Source organism: Cyprinus carpio, chromosome A19 (assembly GCF_018340385.1).
Source record: "Cyprinus carpio isolate SPL01 chromosome A19, ASM1834038v1, whole genome shotgun sequence".
Taxonomy (NCBI): Eukaryota; Metazoa; Chordata; class Actinopteri; order Cypriniformes; family Cyprinidae; genus Cyprinus; species Cyprinus carpio.
This window is the reverse complement of record NC_056590.1, coordinates 13,962,852-13,983,154: the sequence shown is the minus strand read 5'-3', so window position 1 is coordinate 13,983,154 and position 20,303 is coordinate 13,962,852. Positions and strand designations below refer to the sequence as shown.

The window sequence follows — 20,303 nt, the reverse complement described above, 5'->3', positions numbered from 1 at the left end:
GTCAGAAGGAGGGATGCTTTTGAGAAAGGCGGGGCATAGAGGACCTACAGCAATGTACAGTATTTGAAAAATAATGTGTTTTTGAACATTAAAGCATGTCAACATATTCTGTTACTCCAAATACACAAAATAATGATCTTTAAAAAAAGCATCATATGACCCCTTTAAGATCACCTGTGAAACACTGAGGTTTCCTCTTGACTGTTGCAGTAATTCATAAAGCCACATGTAAATCTGTCTGTCCTGACCAGTGGCCAAGAAATAACATTACTTGTCTAAGGTTTCCATTTCCTTCTGCCAACTGTGATTTTATCAAAATTTGGTGTGTGGACACTACTCAAGGCAAAACATTTTCAAACATTTGATTACTTGAGTGATCACGCCATCAAAGCAAAATAAAATTTAGATATTTATTTAGAAATTTAATTAAGGAAAACAAATGACAAATATACTAACTATTTTGCACCTTTTTTCTATGGACTCTTAACAGGAGCACCTCCACAGGGGCCTGGTAGCAAACTCTTGCTGTAACATGTCTATCGGTGGTCTGTAAATGTTTTTTTATAGACCTGCGAGTTTAAACATTTAGTGGGCATATACTGTAAGGTCAATTATGATCCCATCGGTTTGTAACTGTTGGAAAACCAATGGACATACCATAGAATAATATAATATAATATAAAATGTACAACTCAGTAAACCTTAGTTATAAATAGTTACCGTAAAATTGTGCCAATTCCAGGATTGTAGAATCCTATTTTTGGGCCCGTCTGGGATTTGAACCCGGGACCTCTCGCACCCTAAGCAAGAATCATACCCCTAGAGGGCCTAGACCAACGAGCCTTGAGTTCACAGAAATATATGATGTGCCACGTTTCACGGAGGAGATACAGGCCCATTGACAACATGGATGTGGGATGCTTGTTCTGTTGGAATTGTATGTTGATACAGGTTAATACATGATATATACATACATTACAGGTCGTGTCAAATTGCGACATCTAGTGGTTAATAATCAGATGTGGTGTTCTTCAGTGGGCGTGTGGTTTATTCAGAATAGATGTTATATTTCATTTAGAATTTTGATTATTTTTTAAAGAGGCTGTGAGGGATAGACGTACGTTTATAATGTTGCGTAACTGGGTTTAACTCTGAAAATATGTCTTCTAAAAATGTTCCTGGTGACAGAAGTCTCCGGGAAATGTTGTGAAAGTTAGATGTGACATTTATATTTTTCACAGTAGAACAATAATATCAGTTCTATCGATTAATAATTTTAACTGATCAGTAACTGTGGTCTCAGTAGAATTTTTAATATGTTCAAGAAAAAAATAAAAAATTCTGGCTCAGACAGATTATCAAGTGAAATATGTTCCTTGGCAGTACGAGATGTTGTTGTTCTCAGAAAAAACATTTACATTGTGAAGACACTTTGCATTGAGCTGCATGCTTCAGTGCTCTGGGGGTCTTTATATTAGATTTGTGACTTTATGATTTTATGACTGACAGCTCTGCTTCTTGATAGCAGATCATAAAGTAAACATGTCTTTAATAGCCATCATTATTTGGACGCTCGCAACCTGCACCTGGAGTAAGTATAGAAATTCATATCCTCAGCTGACTTAAGCAATTCACAAATCCCCTGCAGATCAGGATGTAATTTAGACTTAATTTCCTGCAATTACTGTATATGCATTACTTAACCTATATATTTTTCTTATATTTATGTTTTTGACCTGAGTATGTGCAGTACAAATTCTGTTAAATTTGACCTTTAACTAATATGTTTTGACTTTATATCTTCAAGTCAAGTCCTTTATTGGCATTGTGTATGATCAGCTAAATATGAAAAATGCTTAGTCCTTGTAGTGCAACAGTAAGAAATATTGTGTGCTCAGTCTGACAGATGCCTTATAACTGAGTGTGAGATTTTTTTCAAATGTGCTCATCAGTTTTATATTTTTCTGTTTTCTGTCTCTCTCTTCAGGTTCTGTGGGGCAGATTCTGACTCAATCTGAAGATCAAACAGTGAATCCTGATCAAACTGTCACTATTCACTGTAAACACACACCAGCTGTGAAATGTGTTAAAACAGATACTTCGCAGTATTGTATGGCCTGGTACCATCAGATTCCTGGAGAAGTTCCTAAACTACTGACCTATTTGACATCAGAGAGAGCTTCAGGTGTTTCTTCTAGATTCAGTGGTAGTGAAAGTGGAAACCACATGGATTTTACTCTGACCATCAGTGGAGTCCAGCCTGAAGATTCAGGAGTTTATTACTGTCAGAGTAAACATAACAAGGGTGTCTCTGGCACCACAGACTGGGTGTTCACACAGTGTAGAAGCATCGTACAAAAACCTCCTTATGTGAGCCTGCAGCGCTGCAGCTTTGAGCTTCTGCAGATGTTGATGTTGAAGATCATTATTCACCTCACTGACTTTACACACAAACACAAATACTTTTTAAGGCTGCTGAACTGTTGATGTTCATTATTATAACACACTTCACATTCTACATATTTTATTAATAATAAACACCAGAATGTCTCAATCAGGTTTCCACGTGAACTATGATCCAATAAAATCCATCCAACCTTGAAGAAAGCAAACAAACCATGGCCAAAGCAACTTCTCAAATACACGCTTTAACTAACAATATAAACGGCCTGGTTCAGTGTGAAATAAGCCAGAATCCATATTTTGTTCTGTTCTGTATTTTTAACAACCACAACAGGTTTTTCCTGCTTTATTTAAAATAAAAAATATATTAAAATAAAAAATATATTAAATTAAAATACACTCTCAGTGAGGCTCAGGCTGCTGCTCCAGCTGTACAGTCCATCCTTCTGCAGCTGACTGGGACTCAGATGGACACCAGAGCTCCTGCTGCTGCAGTCCACCTTCCAGCTCAGCTTCCAGTCAGAGGGGAATCCCTTACTGGCCACACACAGCACTGTGTAGCCTTACCCTGCTGCAGCTCGTCTCTGGAGGGAGGCAGCACTGTGAGAGTGGGACGAGCCGCAGCTAAAGAGAGACAGAGTTGGAAACTGTGATGTTTCATTCTTCTGAAAAACAGCTCTGTCAGTCATTCTGAGAGTCTTTCACTTCCCTTTAAGACATTCAGAGTTAATCAAGCAGATCGAAGTACAACAGCCTGCAAAAACACATTTTACCAGCCATCACACATACTGTATATCTATATTTAGAATTGAAAAACTATTTATTCACTATACATATATAATATAACATGTTATATTATGGTTTCTGATTTCTTTTATTAAAATTGTTAAATTATTTGTTATAAATGTATTATACTGTATTACTTACAGTTAGCTTTTTAGTAGTTTGAAAACTACACCTGAAGAATACACATTATGTCTTACGTGACATTCACTTAAAAAAAGTAATACAATTTTTGAAAGATGACAATCAAACATCAGAGCCACACACCAAATCTGCAAAACCATAAACTAATTCTCGGCCTTTGACTCAGTTTTCAATTTCATAAAACACTTTTTGCAAAACACAACACACAATTCTCTATGTAACACACAAAAATCTAGCAGGATGTATCTTGATTTCCTTTTTCAAACACAACCAATCAAAATGCTATACTAATTCATCAGCACCTCACACTAACTCCTCGCATGTGCAAACACTCATCGCTTTACTTAACACCAAGCAATCATGGTTTTAGAATAGGCCTATAAATACACATCTACACAACTACACATGGTGGATGTATTTCTTTTATTTTGTACTGTGTAATACTGTATTCACAATCACAAATACTTACAGTAAAAAACAAGTTTGGTTTCAATCTGGCTTTCGTGTTTACCATTAATTTTTCAACATCTCTCTGCCAATTACTTTCGATCTTCAGTAGAAATGTACATAGGATCTCATGAAAGAAGAGCTTTAGGTTTTGAATAACTGTGTTTATGATATATCAAAAAATATAATATTATGGCAAAGGTGTTTGCAAATTTTCTTTTGAGATGTGTTTGTGATATTTTGAATGCAGTGCTTCATTTTGCAAGAGATGTGAGGCATTTTGCATGTGCAATTTTTGGATTTGTGTGTAAAGTTTTGAAAAAAAGAGGCAAAGTTTTGAAAATGTGTGTAAGCTGTTGAAAAAAAATATAATTTAAATGATCTGTTTTCTATTTTAATCTATTTTAAAATGTAATTTATTACTGTATTTTAACATTTTAAAATAATTTGATGCTCAAGAAACATTTCTGATTATTATCAGTGTTGAAAACTGTTGTGCTGCTTACTATTTTTGTAGAAACTGTGATACATTTTTTGTTTAGAACTTTGATAAATAGAAAGTTCGGAAGAACATCATTTATTTAAAATAGAAATCATTGGTAACATTGATAAATGTCTTTACTGTCTTGATCAATTTAGCATCATTGTGGTCAGAAGCCTGCTTTGCATTGAGCTGCATGCTTCAGTGCTCTGGAGGTCTTTATAGATCTGTGACTTTATGATTTCATGACTGACAGCTCTCCTTTCTTGATAACAGATCATAAAGCAAACATGTCTTTAATAGCCATCATTATTTGGACGCTCACAACCTGCACCTGGAGTAAGTATATAGAAATTAATATCTTAAGCAGCTTATTTACTCCACAGGAGTTGGAATCAAGATTTAGTTTAGACTTCATTTCATGTCAATTCTGTATATACATTTATAAACACTCTTTCTTATATGCATGCTTTTTATCTGAATGACCAGTTTACATGATTATATATTTATCATTATTGAAATTAAATTTTTATTGTTTGACGTGTATGTGATTTTGTGTTTCTTCAGGTTCTGTGGGGCAGATCCTGACTCAATCTGAGGATCAAACAGTGAATCCTGATCAAACTGTCACTATTCACTGTAAACAAACACCAGCTGTGGTTTGTCGGAAAAAGGATACCTCTCTGTATTGCATGTCCTGGTTCCATCAGATTCCTGGAGAAGCTCCTAAACTACTGACCTATTACACATCAGAGAGAGCTTCAGGTGTTTCTTCTAGATTCAGTGGCAGTGAAAGTGGAAACCACATGGATTTTACTCTGACCATCAGTGGAGTCCAGCCTGAAGATTCAGGAGTTTATTACTGTCAGAGTCTACATAACAAGGGTGTCTCTGGCACCACAGACTGGGTGTTCACACAGTGTAGAAGCATCGTACAAAAACCTTTTTGTGTGAGGCTGCAGCGCTGCAGCTTTGAGCTTCTGCAGATGTTGAAGATCATTATTCACCTCACTGACTTTACACACAAACACACACACATACATACATACACAGAGACTCTTTAAGGCTGCTGAACTGTTGATGTTCATTGTTGTGACACACTCCTCAAAAGATTATTAATTATAAACATCAAAATGTCTCAGTCAAGTTTCCACATGAATTACAATCCAATAAAATCCATCCAACCTTGATGAAAGCAAACTAACCATGGCCAAAACAACTTCTTAAATTTATGTTTTAACTAACAATATGATAAGTCTGGTTCAATGTGAAATAAGCCATAATCCATATTTTGTTTTATTTTGTATTCACCACAATAGCTTTTCCCTGCTATATTTAAAATGAAATCTATAAGCAGTTTATTTTCTTATGATGTTGATGTTCAACTCCATTCATATGAATGATAAAAGCATCTAAAACTAATAAAATCAAAATGAAATAAACTAAATACTATGGTAAGGGAACAAGTAAAATTAAATAAGGGCAAAATAATAATATATAATTAATGATTCAAAAAGCAAAATAACAGACTTTTATTGATATGCACCTCTCAGTGAGGCTCAGGCTGCTGCTCCAGCTAACTTGTAGGTAAGTCACATTCATTCATCATTATGTATTTTGTATATAGAGTAATCAAGACAAGTTTCAGAATGTATCTTCTTCTGTCTGAACTGACCGATATTGTGAACTTTTTGTTTGGTTTTTGTAAGATGTTGTTGCACATGTGAACATGTCACTGTAAGCCCCCATACAGTAATAATCTCCTGCATCCTCAGGCTGGACTCCACATATGTTCAGTATAAAATCAGGTTCAGATCCACTTTCACTGAACCGATCTGGGACTCCAGATTGAAGTCAATTGGCTCCATAGATCAGGAGTTTAGGAGCCTCGTCAGGTTTCTGCAGATATGATATTAATGAACTCCACTGGTCCCAGTACAGCTGATAGAAGCAGAATTTCTTGCTTTAACAGACAGAGACTCAGGAGACTGAACCTCTTCATGAGACACTGAGAGACAGAGAGAGAGATCAAAAACAAACATTACAATTACTTCAAAATACAGATAAAGACGAATGTGTGTCTGCTCTAAAGATATTGAAGTAAATATAAATATAAATAAAAAGTTACGCACAAATTCAAAAACTGTCATGAATAAATTATTATTCTCATAACATTGAAAATATATTTTTGAACCTTCAAGAAGCAGACAGAGTGTCCCCAGGATTAGAATAGGAGAAATCATTGTTTCTTAAGTGTGTGTTGTGTCACACACTAATAAACATCAGTGGAGTTTTTAGCTCAAGAAACATTTCAGGTTATTATCAAAAACAGTTAATAAACTGCTGAATATTTTTGTGTAAACGATTATCATTGTGGACAGAAGCCTGCTTTGCATTGAACTGCATGCTTCAGTGCTCTGGAGGTCTTTATAGATCTGTGACTTTGTGGTTTTATGACTGACAGCTCTCCTTCATGAACAGATCCAAAAGCAAACATGTCTTTAATAGCCATCATTATTTGGACGCTCGCAACCTGCACCTGGAGTAAGTATAGAAATTCATGTCATCAGCTGATTTACAGAAAACTAAAAAATTTGCAATCCACAGATCCACAGGTTCTGAAATTAATATTTACTTCGTTTCACGTGTATTCTGTTTATACATTTACAGTATAAACACATATATTCTTTCTTATATTCATGTTTTGTTTTTGTTTTTTTGTTTTTTGCCTGAATAAGCAGTACATATTATTATATATATATTATTATTGAACTTGAGCTTATATGCTTTGATATTAATTATTTGTTTTCTGTTTCTTCAGGTTCTGTGGGGCAGATTCTGACTCAATCTGAAGATCAAACAGTGAATCCTGATCAAACTGTCACTATTCACTGCAATCATAAACCAGCAGTATACTGTATTAAACCAAATACCACTCTGTATTGCATGTCCTGGTTCCATCAGATTCCTGGAGAAGCTCCTAAACTCCTGATCTCCTCCACATCAGAGAGAGCTTCAGGTGTTTCTTCTAGATTCAGTGGCAGTGAAAGTGGAAACCACATGGATTTTACTCTGACCATCAGTGGAGTCCAGCCTGAAGATTTAGGAGTTTATTACTGTCAGAGTTAACATGGTATTAAGAATGACGCAGGGAATCTATACTGGGTGTTCACACAGTGTAAAAGCATCGTACAAAAACCTCTTTGTGTGAGACTGCAGCGCTGCAGCTTCGAGCTTCTGCAGATGTTGATGTTGATGTTGAAGATCATCATTCACCTCACTGACTCACTGTTGATAAAGAAAAGCTCATGGCCAATGAAATGAAAATGAATTTCACATATTAGCTAATTTCCCATTCTAGTTAATTTTCTAGCTAATAATAAATATTTATGTTAGAAACAGCAGCATAATTAAACTCATTTTTATTTAGTATGTAATGAAAAGAGTTTTCCTTGACCTTGCTAGTCCCCATTCGGTTTACCATATGTGTTCTTGTTCATGTTTTAAACATAACCCGGTGTTCCTGGGGATTCAGCCATGGTCATTCATGTTTAATGTAACTCTCAAATCAAATGAAAACTGTTATAGTAGGCAGATAAGTGGTGCCAAATTAAGAGCTTTTTAGCTGGAATGGCTTTTAGCAGCCACAGAAATGCCTGTTGGGAGGTTTCAAAATGGGGTCTGTGGTAATACTGATATTGTTGGATCTTAAACAAAAAATCTGATAAAAAAAAGTGGGCAATACTAGAGGTTTTATTTTATTTATAATCATTATTGTGCATATAACATCCAATATTGAATATTTAATTGTGCATTCCCTTATTTTTAAATTTAGATTACCTTCGTCTTCATATAACACACATTTAAAGTTACTCTTCAAAAACACTAATAATTTAGTATCATGTTAAATATAATTTTTAGAAAATCTAAGAATATATATCATAATGTTATGATGCTAAACATAAAAGTATGCTAAAGTGTACTTAAATTGACCTGTAGCACAATGACCTGACAATGATTTCCCCTATCTCCTGATCTTTATTAGAAACTGAGAGGGGGAGAAAGTTAATTCAACTGATAAAACAATTACAACAAAAAACAAAAACAAACAAACAAACAAAAAAAGAGCGGTCTGCATTTAAAATGAAGAAAAAGAAGCTTCTAAAATGAACATGTCGCTAACTCGCTTTGCCGCTAGCTGCCTGCACAACACATTAGATTAAACTAGTTGTGCAGATAACTTGATTTGTAGAGTTTGAATCTCTTGTTCTGCTTGCATTTTGGGCGACAGTAAACCGGAAATTGATATCCCGACTTCTGGTGACAGCGGAAGTTCATCGCTGCGCTCGTGCACAGAGCCCATTTTTGTTCATTTCTTTACATTTATTTGTGGATCATAATCTATTAATTTGGAATAATGCAACAAATCTATCTCCATATATTACTGTCAACGTGATTTCTCAAATATCTTATTTTAGATGTTGAACTAATATATATTAAAAATGTAAATATTTCATTAGTTAAATAGCCTACAGCCAAAATATTTTGTTAAATTAAAATATAATGACTAAGATGCCATGTTAAAATAAATATCTTTTTTGTTGTTATTTCATACTTTGAATATTAAAATATTGTCTACATATTCAGGCTGCTCATCACAATATCACACTTAAAATAAAAAATTAAAAAACAATAAAATTGGTAGTAGGCCTATTACATATTCAATAGTATTAGATATATAGTATTAGATAGACAGTATAGAATAGTATTTCATATTTTAGTAATAATTCTGCACCACATTTGAGATAAAATGCTTTTATTTGGCAGCAAGAATAAAATAATCAAGAAAACATTCAAAGCATGGCAGTTGTAGAATTACAACAATACCTATATGAAAAATATACTAACAGCATGAAAGATTAATTGCTGAGCAGTGGCTGATTTAGGACAGTGTTGTGTGTGTGTGTGTGTGTGTGTGTGTGTGTGTGTGTGTGTGTGTGTGTGTGTGTGTGTGTGTGTGTGTGTGTTTGTGTGTGTGTGTGTCTCTCATTCATTGCACTCCTGTGTGTTGAGGGTCTTGGTCACTGCACTGTGGGATGGGTGAGTGGCGTCACAGCTGACGGTTGCTGCTCTGCTCCACTCACTCTCAGTGAGGCTCAGGCTGCTGCTCCAGCTGTACAGTCCATCCTTCTGCAGCTGACTGGGACTCAGATTGACACCAGAGCTCCTGCTGCTGCAGTCCCACCTTCCAGCTCAGCTTCCAGTCAGAGGGGAATCCCTTACTGGCCACACACAGCACTGTAGCCTTACCCTGCTGCAGCTCGTCTCTGGAGGGAGGCAACACTGTGAGAGTGGGACGAGCCACAGCTAAAGAGAGACAGAGATGGAAACTGTGATGTTTCATTCTTCTGAAAAACAGCTCTATCAGTCATTCTGAGAGTCTTTCACTTCCCTTTAAGACATTCAGAGTTAATCAAGCAGATCTGAAGTACAACAGCCTTCAAAAACACATTTTATCAGCAATCGCACATATGCCTATCTTTAGATTTAACACTATTAATTCATTATCCATAATGTAATATTATAGATCTTTAACTTTTCAGGATTCTATTGTCCTTTGTGGAAATTATTATAAAATAATTTTCTTTTAAAAATGTACAATATATTATTTACAGTTAAGGTTGGGTACCACTTTTAATTAATTTTATATATATATATATATTATATATATATATATATATATATATATATATTATATATATATATATATATCGATATATATATATATATATATATATATATATATATATATATAGATATATATATATATATATATATAAACTTTAGTCAAGATTTATTACAAATTCATTATAATATATTTTCAACTTTGCATAATTTCTAAGTTGTCTTAATATGTATATTGACACATTTATGCATAACATTAAAATGTACAATTCACATGTTAAAGTACACATTTTACATAATTTTTTCTTGTTTGCCTCCGTCAAATATATTTGTAGAAGCATTTAGAAAATTGCACTGATACACAACTTAGATTTCTATCTCATGCAAAATCAATTTAATAAGAAACAAGCATTTATTCTTTGTAAAATATTATTTACCATTCTGATGGATAAAATGGCCAACACTGTGAAAAAATATTTGTTACAACAACTTTTTTTTCTTTTGTGAAACCAGCTTAATGTTAGCTTGTTGTTTAAGTTTCTGTTGTATTAGTCTCTTTTTCTTGCATTAACTCAAAATTTTGTTTCAATGAACTCAAAATTTTATGGAAACCAGGTTACTTTTTCGATTTAAAACGATTTTTTTTTTTTTTTACAAAGGCAATAATGTGATTAAAACAATGAAGTGATTGTTTTAAACTGATTTGGAGGATAAAAGAAAGGTGTACATAGATTTGGTAAAATCACACATGAAAAAAATTTACATGATGAATTATTTTATTTGTTATATTAATTTAAGATATAATGATAATTTAAAAAATCCTTTCTTGTTCTTTTCAATTAATTTTCATTTTGAAAATAGAAAGAGATTTACTTACTTCCAACTGAGAGTCGAGTTCCTCCACCGAAAGTCCACCACAGTGATACAAACTCAATCAACGGCTGTACAAAAACCTCCTGTACTAAAACTGACACTGAGACTAACCAGTTTGCTCTTTTACTCCTAACTAATAGAAAATAGCTAAATAAGATACATCTGCATAATTAAACCAGTTTAATTTTCATAATTTTCCAAATGTACTAGAAAGAAAAAAATATTAGCACTATGTAATCCTATTATTAACAGCAAAGCTAATAAAAACACTACATAATAAAGATTTTATTTTATTTTATTTTCATTTCATTCTTATTTTATATTTTAAATTCATTTTATAGTCTAATTTACAATTCTGTATTACTTAAAGCAGTGTCAATACAGTTCTAACTAAAAAAAACTGTATTCTCTATGCAACCTAATGCATTTACGGTAGGTCCACATGGGCAGTCTAATTTTATTTGTTTATTCATCTATTTACTTCATTCTGCACTTACTTTAAATAGTTTTGTTCCTCCACTGAAAATCCACCTCAGGAATTTGTTCTCATTCACTGGGAAATCCTCCAGACTATTTTGAGAGCATAAAAGTTAAACCTGGATGATTAAATCATAATTGAATTATTCAAATAAAGTATCATCATATGAGTGAGAAGATATTTCATACTAGGAAGGGTTTTTCCACTGTACTGATATTTTGCATCAGCAGCTCATGCCTCAGTACTCTGAGTGTTTGTAGTCCTTTGAACACTTTGAAAAGGTCCAAGAACTGTCAGTTCTAAAACACAAGCCAAAATGATTCTCTTCATGTGGGCATTTTACTGCATCCAATGTCATTCCATTTTCAAATCAAACTAAAAAAAAAAAAAAAAAAATTATTTTGTTTTCCTCAATGATTGCTTAACTTCAGCAGTTTTCTCTCTCTCTCACAGAGCCTCCTATTAGTAAATCAACATTGTAATTTCTTGTGTTCTATGACATTTCTAAAACTTAATACAATGCTTCACATAAAGAAAAATCATAATCAATACCCATATGTGATGTGTTCAGTATGAAAAAGTTATTTAAAAAAACCAAAGCAAAAAAACAAAAACATGCTTCATACAAAGCGGAGAGGCAGAAAAAGCCTATTTTATTTTGGAAAAACTGTCTCTGAAAATCTAAACGAGAAATTGTCTCTGTAATCTAAACGTTTCCATTTATCTTTTAAGTAAGAATTAAACCCCCTCTTGAAAAGAGTAGGCCTATCCCCACCCCCTCCTCCATATATTAGTCAATCTGTTGCAATGAAATATGCAAATGTAACTAAAAATATGAGGGCTATAATACAATAACAACGTAACAAATCACCTTTTTAAAATGAAGATTTCTAATTAATTATAATTTTTCACAGCAAAATGAACATATATGTAGGTTATGTACATTTATGTACGCTATATTTTTTGAACCCTAAACAGCATGCAAATGAGAAGAGTGCAGAGTTTCCCCATATAAATTTTACACAAGTGAGAGTTCAAAGAAAATGTCAGGCACATTCCACCACTGAGCTCTGGTCGGTTTTGAGGATTGTAGAATTGACTCTGGCTGCAATGTAATGTTTTCTAAGACAATATTATTAATATTCATATGTTGTATGTTTAGAATAAGAACCAGTGGTACCCAATTCACAAGTGAAAAATGCATTTCAGTCGATTCTTTTCAATAATGACTCCATCAAATGGGTCATCAAAAGTCAGTCTGAATCACTCAGACACCCAGGGGCCGGCTGCATAAACTGCTTAGACTATAGTCTTAAAAAGTTAGTCATCTAATTTTCTTTTTCTTCAAGACTGGACATAACTTTTTAAATTTGGTTACAAAAAAGTAGATTGGTCTAACTTGAGTCTCAGACGTACGACCATCACCCCTTGTATACTAAATAGTGGCCATGTTTATGCAACCGGATGAAGCTGAAAAGGTAGGCTACCTAGAAACAGGACGTATCTTCTGTGGAGGGAACAGAATCGACTTTAGCAAAATCTGCAAAACATGAGTGGACTAATGTAGGGAATAGTGAATGAGGGGATGAGACTGATTTCAAACACAGCCTTGACCATTCATTCAGCGTGCGTGAAACCTCTTCACATGAGCTTGCATTTCCAGTCTCCCGCAGTTTTCATGTGTATGAAATGAAGTCTTGTGGGACTGTAAAATATAATACTCTGAACAACTTTCTGCAAAATGACAACAAACCCTCAATGTTACAGCTGAACAACAATAAAATCAATTAAATCGATCAATAACTTAGATCATTAGAATTTTAAAACGGTCCAAAAAAAAAAAAAAAAAAAAAAAAAATTCTGGCTGAAATATATGTTCCTTAACAGTAAGAAAGGTTCTAGTTTTTAGAATAAAGACATTTACATTGTGAAGACACTTTGCATTGAGCTGCATGGTTCAGTGCTCGGGAGGACTTTATAAATCAATGACTTTACGCTTTTATGACTGACAGCTCTCCTTCATAATAACAGATCATAAAGCAAACATGTCTTTAATAGCCATCATTATTTGGACACTTACAACCTGCACCTGGAGTAGGTGTATAGAAATTCATATCACCTGCTGATTTAGTTTATACTTCATGTAAATTGTGTACTATATAAATTTAAAAATGCATATATATTCTTTAATATATGCATGTTTTTGACTTGAGTATACATTACCAGCATACATTATTATACTGTAAATATTATCATTGAACTTTAACTCATATATTTTGATATGAATGATGTACAAAAACTAATATGATATACAGAACTAAAATAATAGAACTAATATGTTTTCATCTACAAGGCAAATTCTTTATTGTCATTGATTATAATAGTTTATAAATGTTAGATTTTTAAATGTGCTCATCAGTTTTATATTATTCTGTTTTCTGTCTCTCTCTTCAGGTTCTGTGGGGCAGATTCTGACTCAATCTGAGGATCAAACAGTGAATCCTCATCAAACTGTCACTATTCACTGTAAACACACACCAGCTGTGGATTGTCGGAAAAAGGATACCTCTCTGTATTGCATGTCCTGGTACCATCAGATTCCTGGAGAAGCTCCTAAACCACTGACCTATTTCACATCAGAGAGAGCTTCAGGTGTTTCTTCTAGATTCAGTGGCAGTGAAAGTGGAAACCACATGGATTTTACTCTGACCATCAGTGGAGTCCAGCCTGAAGATTCAGGAGTTTATTACTGTCAGAGTAAACATAACAAGGGTGTCTCTGGCACCACAGACTGGGTGTTCACACAATGTAGAAGCATCGAACAAAAACCTCCTTATGTGAGCCTGCAGCGCTGCAGCTTTGAGCTTCTGCAGATGTTGATTTTGAAGATAATTATTCACCTCACTGACTTTACACACAGATACACAGAAACTCTCTTTAATGCTGGTGAACTATTGATTTTCATTGTCACACACTCCTTAATACATTCTACATATTTTATTAATAATTTACATGAGAATTTCTTAAGGGTTTCCATAAAGATTACAATCCAATAAAATCCATCCATTATGATAAAGGAAAGCTCACCATGGCCAAAGCTAATGAGATTTTTTTTTTTAAACCAGTCCCTTGTGAAAAGCCATCAACATTTCACTATGAAACGGTTAACTTTATGTATCTTTAATGTATCTCATATATAGGATATGTAAACTGTTCAGTGGGTACATACAGAAACCTCCCTTGGTCAGATTACTGAACATCTTCTAATGCAGCTGCAGGTGCTGAAAAGAGAACAAAAATCTTTAAATATGACACTCAAGCACTCACAAAGTTTATGTGTTTAACATAACAATCATACAACCCAACAATATTTTTTTATAAATTTAAATTCCATCCTCCTTCTCCTGTAACATGATTTCCATAATTCAGACTCATTAATTTTGAATATTTTTTAACAAATGTAACATTTAAAAAATAATAATAATAAATTATGTACATGTTTGTTCATTCATTCGTTCATTCTTCTGAATGTGTTAATTAATGTAGGTTTATTGAGCTCTGTTCAAGCTGAAAATTAACATATCTTAGTGGTCACTATGAATAATATGCAAAAGATTTTGTCTATAGGACTTTGTCTGTATATTTGTATATTTGGAAACGATTTTATCAAATTAAATTATTCCACACCATCTTTGTCTTCTAGCTAATTATAAATATTAATGTAAGATACAACAGAATATTATATTGTATAGCATACATATTTAAATACTTCTCTATCATTTAGTTATATATTTAGAGTATGAAAAGATTATTTTCTAAAACTACACACAACACAATCATGTCTCTTTTACTCATTGTGGCTACACTGGGTCTGCTTGCTCAAGGTTAAAACTTATTTATCTACATTATCTTTTTTTTTAATTCTTTGTTTTTTTTATACAAATATTTTATCACACAATTTGTATTATGTCAACTTTTTTTAATCTCTCGCTCTCTCTCTCTCTCTCTCTCTCTCTCTCTCTCTCTCTCTCTCTCTCTCTTCTCTCTCTCTCTCTCTCTCTCTCTCTCTCTCTCTCTCTCTCTCTCTCTCTCTCTCTCTCTCTCTCTCTCTCTCTCTCTCTCTCTCTCAGTGTCTCATCAAGAGGTCCAGACTCCTGAGTCTCTGTCTGTTAAAGCAGGAGATTCTGCATCTATCAGCTGCACTGCATCTTCTTGAATTGGTTATCGCATGAGCTGGTATCTGCTAAAACCCGGAAAAGCTCCTAAACTCCTGATCTACTCAGCAAGTTACCTTGCATCTGGAGTTTCAGACCGGTTCAGTGGAACTTATTCCGGATATCAATTTACACTGAACATACGTGGAGTCCAGCTTGAGGATACAGGAGAATATTACTGTATGGGGGGTTATGTTGGTCCAGTGTTCACCCAGTGAAATAACATCGTACAAAAACCTCCCTCAGTCTGACGACATAGTGAATGCACTCATGCAGTAGTATAATCTCATTTCCAATAAATGTTAATTAAACAAATTAATTCCCTTGTATGAACAGAATATTTAATCAACCTACAGATTCTGTATATGATTCTGTAATGAACAGATAATTTTATCAATCTTCCCGTTCAAATGCATAAATCCAGACAGCCATTTGAAGACTTTAGACCACTAGCCCTAATTTTAATGTAATTTAAGTAAAATAAGATAGAAGTAATCAATGAAATCATCTCATTGTCACTGTGATTTCTCAAATACTTTTAGATTTTGACCTAATATATATATATAACAAAAATTAAAATACTTGCTAAAATATGTTATCATAAATGTCTATTTTACCGTCATTGATATTTTCAATATTAAAATATTCTCTACATATCCATGCTGCTCATCACAATATCACACATCCTAAAAAAAAAAAGAAAACTTAAAAATCAATAAAAGTGATATTTGATGTTTTAAGTGTTTTTTGTTTTAAAATTTTCATAGAATTCAACACTAATTGAGATAAAATGCTTTTATTTGGCAGCAAGAATAAAATGAGCAACAAAACTTTCAGAGAATTGCAGTTGCAGAATTACAACAAATAAGTATTTGTGAGCAATATACTAACAGCAAGAAGCATACTAACAGGTGTGTGTGTGTGTGTGTGTGTTTGTTTGTTTCATTCATTGCACTGCTGTGTGTTGAGGGTCTTGGTCACTGCACTGTGGGATGGGTGAGTGGCGTCACAGCTGACGGTTGCTGCTCTGCTCCACTCACTCTCAGTGAGGCTCAGGCTGCTGCTCCAGCTGTACAGTCCATCCTTCTGCAGCTGACTGGGACTCAGATTGACACCAGAGCTCCTGCTGCTGCAGTCCACCTTCCAGCTCAGCTTCCAGTCAGAGGGGAATCCCTTACTGGCCACACACAGCACTGTAGCCTTACCCTGCTGCAGCTCGTCTCTGGAGGGCGGCAGCACTGTGAGAGTGGGACGAGCCGCAGCTAAAGAGAGACAGAGATGGAAACTGTGATGTTTCATTCTTCTGAAAAACAGCTCTATCAGTCATTCTGAGAGTCTTTCACTTCCCTTTAAGAGATTCAGAGTTAATCAAGCAGATCTAAAGTGCAACAGCCTGTAAAAAATATTTCTTCAGCAATAACATGCACACATGTTTGTTTCGCTATATCTTAGTTAGGATGTTGCATAGACTTCCACTGATTTTATATCAGGTTGGTGATATTTTCTATCACCTAACCCAAACCCTATACTCCTAAACGTACCCATCACAGAAATATGTGCAGAACACGATTTAAATTTGATTTATAAGCCTTTTTAAGAGTGAGGACCAGTAAAATGTCCTCACTAGGTTTTCAAAGTAGACACACACACACAAAATCATTATATTATATTTATTAATTTGGCAGACACCTTTATGCAATGTATCTTACATTGCATTCAAGGAATACTTTATCAGTTTATGTTTCCCTCGTAATCAACCCCATGGACTTGTTCTAGTACTCGACCTGTACTGTGTAGGCTGTAGGCATGGTTATCTTTTCAGGTTTCAATTTTTGTGTTTGTTCATATTATTGTTAAATTATTCCTTGTTAAAAATCCACTGTGCTACTTACAGTTACTTGTAGCTGTTTGAAAGCTACATCAGATGAAGACATTCATTAAAAGCATTTCATTAAAAACATTTTCATTAATCTAGAATTATTAAAAACATTTAAATGTGAATAATTATTGAAAACAATTAATAATAATTACATATTTTGAAGCTTTCCTATTATCTACGTTATCTATATTAAAGAAAACTTGCCCCTTTTAGACTTGCGCACTCTTCATTTACTAACTGCTTGTTTTCTATAGCGTCTCTAATCTTTTTGTATTCTATCTGTTTGTTTTCTTTTTATTTATTATACAATTAACAAAAGCAAAAAAGGTCTATAACACTAGCTTGCTCTATTATTTTTCTATTCTATCTGTTTTCTTTTTGTTTATAATATAATAAAAAAAACCTTGCTACGTGTACTACGTTAAGCTAACTGAGACTTGTTATAGAACATGCATATGATTGCTCTCTTGTTGATTTTGATTGCTTCCATTGTTCTCACTTGTAAGTCGCTTTGGATTAAAAGCGTCTACTAAATGACTAAATGCAATGCAATGTAATGTACATTGACACTTTCCATGTGTGATAAAATGTTTTAATGTTTTCTTGTTTGCCTCTGTTAAATAGATTTGTAAAGGTGAGTAAAAGACTGCATACTCATACAGACATTGACTTTTTGTTTAATGCTTAATGAATGAAAATATTGTTTGTCAAATTCAGTTTACCATGGATGGATAAAATGCCCAATAATAAAAAGTGACTGTTTTAAATTGATCTTAAGAGATATAAGAAAAGTGTGCATGTGTTTGGTCACACCAGAACAAAACTTTTAAATGATTTTTTTCTTATATTAGTAATTGTTATTATTTTTAAAATGCATTTTAAACCCAAACAAATCCTCTCGTTATTTTAATTTAGCGTTTCATTTTTAAAATAGAAATAGATTTACTTACTTCCAACTGAGAGTCGAGTGCCTCCACCGAACGTGTACCACAGTGATACAAACTCAATCAGTGGCTGGACAAAAACCTCCTGCACTAAAACTGACACTGACACTAACCAATTTGCTATTTACAACTGATGGTAAAATTATAAGAATATATATAAAAAACTATAAAATAAGGCTACGTAATTAAACCAGTTTAATTTTAATACAATTTTAAAAATGTATTAAATATTATATAATTCTATTATTAAGAATAATACAAACATTACTACTCTGAAAATATAATAAGCACATCAATACGTTCGTGTAAAATAATATTTAGGAATATTAGTTCACTTATATTATATATTTTTTTATCTTTTATATCTAAATTTTATTTGGCTTTTATAGTCTAATCTACAACCTTGTATTACTTATACAGTATCAGTGCAGTCAGTATGTAAACAAAAACAATAATGATAATCTCTAAATATGCTGCATTGCTATATAATCTATTCAGGTCTATTCAGACTGTTAATCCATTTTATTTCATTCTGCACTTACTTTCAGCACTCAGTTTGGTTCCTCTAACAAAAATCCTCCAAAATAATTAATTCTCATTCACTGAAAAAAAAAAAAAAAAAAAAAAACTATTTTTTGAGATAACAGAAGTTTTAATTAAACTATATGATTAACTTATAAATCAAATATGTATATAATATTACAAAGCTAATTGTCATACGAGTAAGAAGATATTTCAGGTCAGGAAGGGTTTTTCCAAAGTAATGATGTTTTGCATTAGCAGCTCATGCATCAGTGCTCTGAGTGTTTATAGTCTTGTGAACACTTAACAAATGCCGACAACTGTTTACTCTAAAACAGAAGCAAATATGATTTGGGCATTTTACTGCATCATCTGGGCATTTTACTGCATCCAAGGTAATTTCATTTTCAAATGAAAGTGAAATACTTTTTTTTCATGCCCCAATAATTACTTTAATTCAGTTTTATTACTCCCACAGGTTATATGGGGCAGGTTGTTGTGACTCAGTCTGATGTTAAATCAGTTGAGCTCAGTCAAACAGTCTCTATTGATTGTAAGGTCAACACTGTAGTTTATAGGCATCCAGAGGGCTCAACATCCAAAGATTACTACATCTCCTGGTATCTTCAGAAACTAGAGGAAACCCCTAAACTCCTTATATATTACACAACAATGAAGCCTTCGAGTGCTCCATCTAGAATGAGTGGTGGAGGCAGTTTTCACTCTGGAGGAAATGGTCTTGAATTCACTCTGAACATAAGTGATGTCCATCTTGAAGATGCAGGAGATTATTACTGTGTGAGTGTGCATACTATCAGTGGCAAATGGGTGTTTACATAGTGAAAACATGCTGTACAAAAACCTCCCTACTGACAATCTTCTGATGCCTCTGAGACCTACTGACAGGAGAACAAAAAAGGGTTTGCAGTGAGATTGTGTATTAATCTTCCAATTCAGATCTTCCCTATCAAAACCATCAGTGGAAATACTGTTTTTCATATTACATATCTAATTACCATCAGAAAAATAATACTCATATGCTTCACACAAACCAGAGAAACAGAAAAAGCTTATTTTAATTAGAAAAATCTAGAAAATTAATTGATAAATCTTATGTAGTTGCCTCTGTAATCTAAATGTTACCATTTATACCATATTCAAGTTGGTTACACCATCCCTATACTCCATCCCTTGAAAACAGTATTAAAAGTAATATAAAAGAAGTAATATAAAAGAAGTGATCCCCCCAGTGTACTAGTCAATCTGAATCAGTCATGCAAATAAAAATCAGAGGACTAGAACAGAATAACAAATCATAATCAAATATATATATATATATATATATATATATATATATATATATATATATATATATATATATATATATATAAATTAAGATTTGTAAATAATTATTTTTTCACAGTAAAATGAACCTGATACTAACAATATC

The 20,303-nt window shown here is 33.3% G+C and overlaps 2 pseudogenes and 5 gene segments (V, D, J or C); 4 read left to right on the top strand and 3 right to left on the bottom strand.

The window, feature by feature from the left end:
• The first annotated feature begins 1,498 nt into the window (after window positions 1–1,498).
• LOC109079325 lies at window positions 1,499–2,736 on the top strand. The segment is given in 2 exon segments: window positions 1,499–1,591; window positions 1,988–2,736. Coding segments are annotated over 2 exon segments (549 nt in total).
• A 41-nt stretch (window positions 2,737–2,777) lies between these two features.
• LOC122148848 lies at window positions 2,778–6,501 on the bottom strand (annotated as a pseudogene).
• On the top strand, window positions 4,297–5,545 carry LOC122148813. The segment is given in 2 exon segments: window positions 4,297–4,597; window positions 4,826–5,545. Coding segments are annotated over 2 exon segments (591 nt in total).
• A 221-nt stretch (window positions 6,502–6,722) lies between the features above and the next one.
• On the top strand, window positions 6,723–7,628 carry LOC109075961. The segment is given in 2 exon segments: window positions 6,723–6,802; window positions 7,080–7,628. Coding segments are annotated over 2 exon segments (357 nt in total).
• A 1,429-nt stretch (window positions 7,629–9,057) lies between these two features.
• On the bottom strand, window positions 9,058–18,624 carry LOC109079323 (annotated as a pseudogene).
• On the bottom strand, window positions 16,289–17,123 carry LOC122148815. The segment is given in 1 exon segment: window positions 16,289–17,123. A coding segment is annotated over 1 exon segment (357 nt).
• Window positions 18,625–19,188: 564 nt separating the features above from the next.
• Window positions 19,189–19,757, top strand: LOC122148814. The segment is given in 2 exon segments: window positions 19,189–19,248; window positions 19,332–19,757. Coding segments are annotated over 2 exon segments (411 nt in total).
• Window positions 19,758–20,303: the final 546 nt, after the last annotated feature.